Source organism: Aspergillus heteromorphus (assembly GCF_003184545.1).
Source record: "Aspergillus heteromorphus CBS 117.55 chromosome Unknown BO70scaffold_38, whole genome shotgun sequence".
NCBI classification, from domain to species: Eukaryota; Fungi; Ascomycota; class Eurotiomycetes; order Eurotiales; family Aspergillaceae; genus Aspergillus; species Aspergillus heteromorphus.
The window spans coordinates 139,188-150,868 of record NW_020290443.1 but is presented as its reverse complement, the minus strand read 5'-3'; the positions used below and the strand labels follow the sequence as shown (position 1 = coordinate 150,868).

The following is an 11,681-nucleotide window of genomic DNA, read 5'->3' as shown; positions in this document are numbered from 1 at the left end:
TTCTTAAAATATATATTTATATTTATTATAAACTTAAAATAGAATAGAGATATATATCTTAAAATTAGGAAAATCTTATTTATTATTTTTATTAAAGACTTTAACTTCTAAATAGAAAGATCTTCATTATATAATTAAATAAATTTTTATAAGAATTTTAAAAATCTTTTTTATTAAAATAATAATTGTTATTATTATTTAAATATTTATAATTTATTATAATTTATTATAATTTATTCTTTAGATTACTGTTATTTATTTTATTATTATAGTTTATAATAATTTTATTATTTGATTATTTACTGCTCTGCTTTCTCTAATCTATATACTAGATTAATAAAATATTATATTTATATTAGATTATACTCATTTGATATATTTTTTTAGATTATTAATTAATATAGAGTTGATTACTGAACTATAATATTCTTTTTTATAATTATCTCTTATATTAGAAATAAAATCTATAAGTTATAAAAAATTCAATCTGTATATATAAAAAAAATAACTAGTATTTGAAGAAGAATTCTTAGAAATCTAATAATTTTATATATATATAACTCTCAGCAGATATTAGTTTAATAAGATAAGCTAGCTAAGTCAGGTAGCTCTGGGATGTATTCTATAATAAATAGATCTTAATAATATTAGCTATATATTTTTATCTCTTTTTTGCTTTTTATATATATCGAGTTGATAATTATTTGATAAGAAATCTTAATTAATAATAAAGAAATTATTTTTTTAATCTGTTTATATTTATTAGAATTTAAAGTATTAGTCTATTAGAAATATCTAAAAATTAATAAACTTATAGTTAATAAATTCTTATTATTCTTATAAATAGTAGTATAAGTTTACTAATTAAGATACAATATAAAGAAAAAATAAAAAGAAAAATCAAGTATTTATACTTCTCTAAGTTCTGTCTTAATATCTGAGAATAAACTAATAGTAAACTAAAAGTAAACTAATAGTAAGATTAAAATAAATTGGTAATAAAATTAAAATATGTTAATAATAAGATTAAAGTAGGCTGATAATAAAATTAAAATAAGCTAATAAAAAGCTTTAGACTAGATCGCTAGAAAGAAATAATATTATAATATTAGGAGTGGAGTCTATATGCTTGAAGAACCATGTTTATAATATTAACTAAGATATTTTAATATTAATTAATCTAGTTAATTTAATTAATAAAATCAGATTTTTAAAGATTATAATCAGAACTTACTATAATAAATATATATAATATATATATAATTTAAAATATAATCTTTTTTTTTTAAAAGTCTATAAGAAATCTTTAGATAATACAAAAATTTTAAGAAAAATAAGCTTGATTTTATTAAGTTTAATCTTAATATTAAATAATTAATTAGATAATTTAATATATTATAATTAATAAAAACAGACTGTTTAGCAAGTTAGTTAAAATATTAAAACTTAATAATACAATTATTAATTAAAAAAGCTTTTTAATAAATTTATTTAATATTAATTAATCAAGATATTAATTAATAAAGTAAATATAATGTTTTAATAAAGCACAAGTAAAATATAAAATTATAATAAAGATTATTTATTAAATAATATATTTATTAAAATAAAGCTAATAAAATATATTAATAATAATATTATAAAATAAATTCATTTAATATTTAAGCTTAGTAATATTATAATATAATAACTTTATTAATTTAAAAATTATATTAAAAGTAATTTATTATTATGTATAATTAATCAAGATCTTAATAATAGAATATAATAAAATATTTTTTCTTATTATTTATTTTAAAAGATTCTATTCCCTAGATTAATATTAAAATATAAATAAATTATTATTAAAATAATAATACAAATATTGCTTATTTTGATTAAATTCTTATAAAAATATATTTAATGGCAATGAACAAAGTATAAAGCAGGCTAACTGGCCAGTATAGTCTTCAGGTATACAGTGAATAAGATAGGCCAGTAACACAAGAGAAACAAGCAGAAACAGAAGAACAGGCAACAATAATTGAATAAAAGAGAATATTATATTATTTTAAATTAAAAATAATTTTTATATATCATATACCAAAATAATCTGATAAAGAGGATCATTAATCATAAAAACCATAGATAGGTCTAAATTATATACCATTTTATTATTAATGTTTAATATAAGATGAAGATATAAAAAGATGATAAATCTCTTTATCTAAAGAATCTTGAACTTCTTCTTTTATTTAGTATATCTCTAGAGAAATATTAAAATTTAAAATTTAAAAATATACATTCTTTATTTATATTTAGAAAAAAATATTTCTGAGTTATTCAAATCTGTTCTAAGTTTATAGAATTCTTTTTTTATTTATGTAATATAGTCTACATATTTATGTATTATATATTTAAATTTATATTTTTTAATATTTAGACAAATTTTTATCTTATAGCTTAATAAATATTTTATGTTTAAATCTAATATTTAACTATTTTATTAATAAAGATAAATATGGTACCCATAGGTTCATGAGTAGTTCAAAGGGCGCCGAAGCACAGTGGAGAGGTCGGTTGGATCATGTATATTATAATAGAGTAGATAGAACAATTCGACTAGGCCCGAAAATGGGATTGTGCAAACCTTTTCTAATGAACTATACCTTACCTTACCTATTTAATCAACAAAGATATTTTGACCTCACAATCCGTCCAGTGCCTACTTCACTGACATTATATTCATTCGGACCACTTGTTTCATAAGATTATCAAGGGGTTGCTAGCATTTCCCCCCACTTTTTCCATAAACAATACAGAATGGATATATTGGCCGGAGGATACCCATACTTATACCCTTTCTAAACATGCTCTCTTGGCTTTCAAAATCTCCTCAATCAACTCCTCGTTGAGCAATGCTTGCTGCGCCGCCTCGTCACCCGCAATTGCCTTGTTCGAACCCTGTCCAGACCCAAGATGCTTATGATCCCAACCCCAGCCAGTAAGATACACCCCTATAGAAAAAGTCTGTGTCCCCTTCTTCTGAGTAGGCGGATGTTCCTCGATGTAATTGAGTTTGATGCCTTTGCCCATTATCCTCTTTGCAAGAGTTTCCTTAGCGTGCAAGGAAGACTTTGGTTTGCGAAGTTGCTCGAGTTTTGGTGACCACAGTTGTGTCAACCAAGCCTCTGCTATACTGTAGCCATGAGTTGGGTTGGATTGTATAACTGCAGCTACATAAGCTTCAAAGATGTCCGCTTTAGTCTTTAGCCATCTTTTTGGCTGGTTCAAATAGTCCGGAGGCACCGAGGCTCTGCTGTCCAATTTATACCTGGTCGCATACTCAGACAAGGTTTCATTCTTTACAAGAAGTTCACGAATCTGCGATATTTGGCCAGACGAGATATCCTGGAATCTGTCCCAAATGAGCTTCGTAGAGATAAGTTCTATGTACGCATCTCCAAGGACCTCAAGCCGGTCGTAGGTAGCCTTGATATTGCTACTCACTCCAGGGTGCGTAAAAACAGCTCTCTCAAGTTCGCTGTTCATAATGGGTGGTATGTTGGGCAACTCGCGCATTTCACTGGTTGCTGGCACCTCTTTTGATATTGTTGCTTTTATGGAACTCGTGGGTGTCGGACCTTTCGCACGGTGTAACGCCGCATCTAACTCAGTGGCGGCAAACAAAATCTCTGGATTAACATTGATGGCACCACACACTGAGGATTCATGGTTGTTTATGATATCCCCAAGCAGAGATCTTAACAGGTTGAGATGTTCTTTGGCTGGACATGAAACGCCGTCTGTGCATTTTGAATCATTTAACTCATTAGGGTCAGTATCTACAAGGGTATACAGGATTCCATGCATTACCTTTGCCTTCTTGGTTCCTCTATTATGAGGTAGCGAAAACACAGATTTTCTTTTGGAATCCATAACTTTACATGTATGAATCCAAGCTGCACGGAGAACACAGTATGTAACCTACACTTTGAAAGATAGTATCCGAGTATATCACGTGATATGGTCCGTAACTTCCGCGGCGAGAAACTCCTACATTGCCACCACCTCAATATCTATAAACACCCTGCATACATACTGGAGATGGCCGCACCAACTGGTAGATTATTGGATTTGCTTAAGGTATGAAACGGTCAAAGCACATTAACTGTCTATGTTCCATTTCATTCGCATATTTACTGGGCAACCATAACTCATTGCATCGTGGGCAGGTCCAATGCCGAATTTTCTCGCTGAATTTCAACCCCGAAAGGCAGCGACTAGGGAATAAGATTCTAAGACAACGTTTGCGTGGTCCAGCACATGCAGCGTGGTATCCAAAGAAAACCGTCTCCTTCAGGGATCTCCAGGAACAGTATAAACATTCAGGCTTGACGATGTTTGATGAATGCGAAGACGATCGTGAGGAGTCAATTCAAATGTATGTGTCCTAGATCGTGTATTCAACTTTTACTAATACTGGAGGAAAAGTGCGAAGCTGCGAGGAAAGGGTAGACCGGCAAAGAAGAGAACAGCGCCAGGTAAGACTTGTCAATTCATAGAAATAATTTACGGACACCAAATTAATCTAAATTTTTAGACCATCGAGCGTCGAAAAAGAAATGAAGTAATGGATTGGCTTAATCTTGAATATTTGATGCCCATCCTAGAAAATCCGCTTTATTTCCATCCTGGCCAACATGCATGAAACTGGGCATCTGCGCAAATGTCTACTGTGTTGAACAAAATTAGTTCTGGAGCACATATTTTTCCTGGGATTACTTTATATCTTGAGTCTGTACGATATAAGCCCCAAGTGTTCGACTGGGTTACTTCAGTCTTAAGGTGGTCAGATAACCCAAAATTGAGCACCTGCTGATTGATTGTCTTTAGTATTACTTTTAGTAGCATTTCAATGAGTTCACGTGGGCACAAAGTAAATAATGAATTGAGAGAAAATAATGATGGAGAAAACAGTGGGTGACGTAGGAATGAAATTCTTAGACTGGCTTGCTGGTTTTGTACTTGTGGTGTCACATGATTGATTAGATCTCAACACAGCCATTAGCCTCGCCCAACTTATGATCCAAACTTCTTGATGTTGCACAAAAAAGAACACTTGTCAAACCGGAACACCATTTTTTTTTCAACTCGTGGTATTACCAGACATTAAAACCCGCATCGTATTTTCGAAAGGGCGAAAAAAAAAAATCAAATAAAATCGGTCGACTGAGGTCTTTCACAACAGAATGGGCAAAAATCAACTCAGGAGGGCAAGGAAGAAAGCTCTAAAATCTCAGGTAAAAAACGCGTGCAAGTTGCAAACTGTGAGAGACTCCATGGAATGCTGATATGATACTCTGTTATAAGGAGATCAAGTCCATCTCTGACGATCGAGGTGCAAAAGCCCAACTTGATGATAGTCCATTGCCCGACGTTCTCAAGACTGCCACTTCGGAGTCACAGACTACTTTGCCTCCACACCCCGATGACCCGTTATGGCAGGCATATAAGGATATCATTGAAAAATTTGACGAAGTTGATGATGACCAACGCCTACCAAAAGAGCCTGTGAAACCGGTAATATACTTCGATGACGATGACGAGATACCGGATGAAGACGAGAAAGAGCCTACTCTATCAAAACGCAAGCGGAAGGAATTGAGTAAACTCTCCGTTGCTGAACTGAAAGCAATGGTTCGAAGACCGGAAATAGTTGAGTGGACAGATACGTCAGCGCCTGATCCTCGGCTTCTTGTCCATTTAAAGGCACATCGCAATGTTGTCCCTGTACCTTCACACTGGTCCTTGAAACGTGAATACTTATCTTCTAAAAGAGGTATTGAGAAACCGCCATTCGCGCTCCCGAAATTTATCCAAGAAACAGGGATCTCAGAAATGCGCGATGCTGCTTTGGAGAAGCAGGAACAGTCGACTTTGAAGCAGAAGCAGAGGGAGAGAGTTCAACCCAAGATGGGAAGGTTGGATATCGACTACCAAAAATTGTACGAGGCATTCTTTCGATTTCAGACCAAACCCGAGCTTACTCGGTATGGAGAGGTCTATTATGAGGGTAAAGAGTATGAGACCAATCTTAGGCACCTTCGACCGGGTGAGCTTAGTTCTGAGCTGAAAGAGGCTCTTAACATGCCTCCTGGTGCTCCTCCTCCGTGGTTAATCAATCAACAACGATATGGGCCGCCTCCTTCATACCCCGCGCTGAAGATTCCCGGGTTGAATTCCCCTCCCCCTCCTGGTGCAATGTGGGGATATCATCCTGGTGGTTACGGAAAGCCTCCAGTTGATGAGCATAACAGACCTCTGTACGGAGGTGACATCTTTGGTGTGCTTCAGCCACAGCAGGCCGTGCAACAAGGCGAACCTGTTGAAAAAGATCTTTGGGGGGAATTACAGGCCCCTGATTTGTCGGAAGAAGAAAGCGAGGATGAAGAGGATAGCGGATCTGATAGCGGTGAGGAAGATGATATGGAAGCAGGCGTGCAAAGTCCAGGTGGCTTAGAAACCCCCAGTGGTTTAGCTTCGGCCGTTCCTTCGGAGGTAGCTGGACCTGAGAATATTGCTGGTGAGTTTGACGTGCGCAAGCATTATCGTGGAACTCAAACCGAGGAATTTGTGGGACAACGAAGCGCCTTCCAGGTTATTCCAGAGAGGCAAGCACAAGTGCAGGGTTTCTTTGGGGCCGACAAAGTATACGATCTCAGTGTCTCCTCGGATAGTATGCCACTGCTGGGCTCCGATGAACATAACAAAAAGCGCAAAAGGCCAGGAGACATCGACGTATCTGTTGACCCAGATGCTTTGCAGGAAAATGATGGCATCGGCCGAGAGGACATAAAAAGGATATATGAATCCCAAAAGCAGCAGGGCAATCCGAATTGGAATTTCCAGGAGGACTTGAGCGACATGATTGCCCACGAAAGTCGTAAGAGACAGAAATAACATGTTAAAAATGCATGGACATTGACATTTACATGGATTGTTAATTTATACGTGGCAGGCATGTCTATTGTTTACTAGTCACTACCTGCTGGTTTCATTATACAGGTTAATATTAGCTACATGTGTGGCCTAGTGTTGCCTGCAGCTACCTATCTTATCATTAGTTAATGACTTACTCTGTTCGTAGAGTATTACAGTTACTCGCTCTAGATGGCACAACCTTCTATGCAAGCACAATAGTGATTGGGGGCAGCTAGGGCAATTTCCCCGTGTACTAGGTAGCTTTCATCTACCGTCCTTTCAACACACATCCCCATAGGGAGTATAATACGGAGTAATCGGGTAATGATTACAGAGCTGTTGTTGTTGTTGTATTGTTTAACATCCGGGGGACCTCAGGCAAAGCCTAAGATCCAGAGACCTTTCATAGGATATAGAAAGACACTAAACTATAAAGATTATATATATAAAATATATCTTTAGAAGATATTTTTAATTATTATTATTACTAAGATTTACTACTTAATTACTATAGTTTTCTAATATATAAAATCTATATAGAAAATTTAGACAGATCTATTAAATTATAGAGCAGAATCAAAGATTAGAATTTAAAAAATTAAAAATTAAAAAAGTTAATAATTATCAGAGTACCACAAGCACAGATTATGAATAAAATTTAAAAAAAAAAGAAGAAGAGTATAAAAGAAATAATATACATAAAAAATTTATATATAAATATATCTTGTAGCAGGCTTAATAAATATAAAATTAGAAATAAAATTTTATAATCTAAAAAAGCTCTATAAACTTTTCAGATTTGAAAGATTATAAATAAACTAAATTTACTTAATATCCAATAAAAATATAAAGAATTATTATAAATAATAAATAAAAATTTATTAAATATATTAATAAAAAATAAGATATATTAAGCTTTTATTATGGCCACAGGCATAGATAGACTTAATATTAATATGATTCAACTTATAATGATATTAGTTGAAATTCTTATAAAAAATATAAGATAAGTTAGTAATATAATAATAAATAATTGATGCAATACTGCATGATTTGCTTGGTTTTGGTAGGATTTCTTGATAATAATGATTGATTAATTGGACCACTAAATTAAAAGCAGGTAGAGTGGCTTAACCTGACTGTTATATCTTAATCTTAATCTGATCATAATCTGACAGTTAGATTAAGATATAAAACATTTTTAGTTATATAATTAATATTAGATTAAGATATAATTATTATTATAATTATTTATATCTGCTAATTAGAAAAATTAGATATAATAAATAGATTAATAACTATAGATTGATTTATAATATATATATTCTTTTTATATAAATAATATATAAAGTATAATATATATTTAATTATAATATAAATATAATAATATTTTTTAGATATAGTCTATTATTTAATCTGCTTAATTAATTATTTTAAGAAATATATTATATTTTAAAAAAGACTTTTATAAAATCTAGTATAAAAAAAATAAAAAAAAATATAAAATATTTATTTTTTATATTATTTAAAATAATAATTATAATAATATAAAAATTATAAAGATCAGATCTTTATTTTTATTTAAATATATATAATAATTAAAGACTTAAATAAGATTAATTTTTTTTAATTTTAATAATAATCTATTTTCTAAATTATTTTTAAGATTATTTATATTTTTATTTTTATTAATATAAAAAATAATAATTATCTTATTCTTCTCTTATTTTTTAAGTATAAAAATAATTAAATCTAGATTAAGATTATTAAATATATTCTAATATTTTTTATTTATAATAAAGTAATTAATATATATTTAAAATATAATTATTTTAATTATATTAAAATAAAGATAGCTCTAATAATAATAATAGATATCTTAAGAATTATTAAAAAAATATTTAATATTTATATTATTAATTATAATTAAGAGAAAATGTCTAGCTATTAAATAAAGAATAGAAAACTAATTATAATAAAATATTTAATAAATAAAAATATTAATATATTCTATAATATCTAAAATTATATTAATTTAATTAAAAATATCTTAAGAAACTATATATTTTTAATATTTAAATATATCTTAAGTTTTTTATATATCTTAGCTGCGGATAAGAGTTTCTAATATTTAAAAATATTATAAAAGATTTTATCTAGATCTAATAATAATTTAAAAATTATTAATAATATATTAATTATTAGATTCTAATTATAATAAAAAAAGAATATTTTTTAAAGATAGTTTAATATTTATAATATTAATTAATATTATTATTTAATTATATATTTTTTTTAAATTTCTTAAGCTTTAATATTAGATCTAAAATAATTATAATTATATAAATATAATCTTTTATTTAATAAATATAATAATAATATTTTTAGAGCTTTTAATATATATTATATAAGTTTTTAAAAATCTTTTTTTTTAAAAATATCTATTTTTTTTAGTTTGTTAATTAAATAATTTAGATAATTAAAGAGATTATTATAAATATTATAGATTTTATAAATAATAGACTTATTATTTTTAAAGAAATAGAAAATAAAAAAAAATATAAAAATTTAAGAAGATATTTTATTTATTTTTATTTAATTATAATAAAATAAAAATAATTAATATTATTATACTTGCAGTACTAAATAAAACTTTTAATTATTTAATAAAAATTAAGTATTTAATAAATTATAAAAGAGATTAAATTTTAGCAGATTTTATAATTTAAAAAAAATAATAAATTAAGTTAGATTTAAATTATTAAATAAATAAGAATTTTTTATAATATTAAAAATTTATATTTATAACTTATATAATTTTCTGAATTTATAATTAAAAATTAATATAATAAACTAGCTAATAAAAAATTTCTAGAAATTTTTTATAAAAAAAGATTTTATATTAATCTTTTATAAATAGCTTCTAGAATATATTTTTTCAAAAATTTTTAAAATATTAAAAAAGACTTTAAGATTTTTATTATTATTTTTTTATATTTATTTAATAATATTATTTAAGATCTTAATTTAAAGTTTTTATAAAAGAGTATTAATTATAAGCTAAATTATATAAATAAAATAAAAAATATAATACTAGCTTTAAATAATTTTTAAAAAATCAGAATTAATTAAAATATTATAAAATTAAATATTCTAGCTAAGTTAAGTTTAGAGTTTAGCTAAGATTATATTAAATATTATATTATTATTATTAATATTATTAATTATTATATTTAATAATTAATAAATAAGATTATATTTATATAAGACTAATAAAATAATTACAGCTAGATTTTTATTAATATAAGATTTAAATATTAATTAAAAGTCTAGTAAAATCTTATAATAGTTTATATTTTTTATTAAAAAATATTTAATTAAATTAAAAAGTATTTTTTAATCAGAACTAATTCAACAGTCTATTATAATTAATATTTATTTAATATTTAGAAACTTTAATAATAATTATATATATATCTTTTTAAATAGTTTTATAAGATATTCTTTAATTTATATTTAATTAAAAGAACTTGATTATTAGCAGAAAGATAAAATAATAAAATTAATTAATTATTTAAATTAAATATATTTAATAGGAATAATTATTATATCTATTATATAAGATAAATTTTATATTATACTTAAGAAATATAATCTATCACAGGATTTTATCTATAAATATCTGAATTATCTCTTTTTCTAAAAAATATATAATATTAAAAAATATATATATATATTACTGTTAGTATTAGATTCTTTTAATATTTTTATAATTAAACTTAGAAAGGTGATTTATATATATAAGCTAATTCTTATAAATAATAAATAAGCTCTTTATTAATTAATATAATATCACATAGTTAACTAATTTAGATTAAAAATATATAAAAATAATAATAGTACTAAAAGTCTTATTATTCTTAATTAAAGTCTAGATATTTATTAATTTATTTATTAAATTAGTATTATCTTTTTAAGAATTAGCTGAGTACTGTCTATACTGTCTTATCTGATTTTTCTCTTTATTATTTAATAATATCTGCAAAAAATCTTTATGGAATCTATTATAAAAAAACTTTTTGTTTTAATTTTTTTTCTTCTTTTTTTTATACTTAGAAAAAAATAATAGTAATATTAATTATAGGCCTGAATAAATTAAGCAGGATTATTTTATAAATTTATTTAGAAATTCCTTTAATTATATATAGCAGAGATATCTTATAAAATTCTAATTAGTTTTTAAGTAGTCTAAATATATTTAATCTATTTAATATAATAATATAATATTTATTCCCGCTCTTTGTATTATTATATCTTATTTTAAATAATTTTTATTAAATATTTATTCTCTTTTTTAATTTAAATAATAAGAAATTATTAATTATTTATTTATTATAATAACTATTTATCTATTACTTTTAATTATAATAAATTTATATAAAATATATTATAAATTTTAGTAGAAATATTTAGTTAAATAAACTTGATTTTAATATTTTTATAATAATATATTTTAAATTTTTTTAATCTATCTTCTTATTAAATTAATTAATAATAATACTTTTTAAATCTAATTAAATTATATTATTCTTTCAGTATCTAGATATAAATATCTTATATTTATTAATCTATCTCTTAATCTTTTATTATATATATATAAGAAATACTTATACTTGGTTACTAACTTTTTTAATTATATAAATAATAATTTTATTTAT

General features: G+C 25.8%; 3 protein-coding genes across 3 annotated transcripts; 2 read left to right on the top strand and 1 right to left on the bottom strand.

Moving 5' to 3' along the window:
* Window positions 1–2,797: 2,797 nt before the first annotated feature.
* Window positions 2,798–3,933, bottom strand: BO70DRAFT_390387 (ribonuclease III). The gene is made up of 2 exons (XM_025546146.1): window positions 3,856–3,933; window positions 2,798–3,807 (listed from the first exon to the last, which is right to left on the bottom strand). Exons 1-2 carry the CDS (start codon window positions 3,916–3,918, stop codon window positions 2,833–2,835), a joined length of 1,038 nt encoding a protein of 345 aa, XP_025395167.1. The 5' UTR covers window positions 3,919–3,933; the 3' UTR covers window positions 2,798–2,832.
* A 125-nt stretch (window positions 3,934–4,058) lies between these two features.
* BO70DRAFT_366163 (mitochondrial 37S ribosomal protein mS33) lies at window positions 4,059–4,983 on the top strand. Its single transcript, XM_025544267.1, has 4 exons — window positions 4,059–4,125; window positions 4,215–4,423; window positions 4,474–4,523; window positions 4,583–4,983. Exons 1-4 carry the CDS (start codon window positions 4,087–4,089, stop codon window positions 4,606–4,608), a joined length of 324 nt encoding a protein of 107 aa, XP_025395166.1. The 5' UTR covers window positions 4,059–4,086; the 3' UTR covers window positions 4,609–4,983.
* Window positions 4,984–5,144: 161 nt separating this feature from the next.
* On the top strand, window positions 5,145–7,050 carry BO70DRAFT_366162 (U2 snRNP complex subunit CUS1). The gene is made up of 2 exons (XM_025544266.1): window positions 5,145–5,282; window positions 5,353–7,050. The coding sequence occupies exons 1-2, from the start codon at window positions 5,232–5,234 to the stop codon at window positions 6,940–6,942; spliced, it is 1,641 nt and encodes a 546-aa protein (XP_025395165.1). The 5' UTR covers window positions 5,145–5,231; the 3' UTR covers window positions 6,943–7,050.
* The last annotated feature ends 4,631 nt before the right edge of the window (window positions 7,051–11,681 follow it).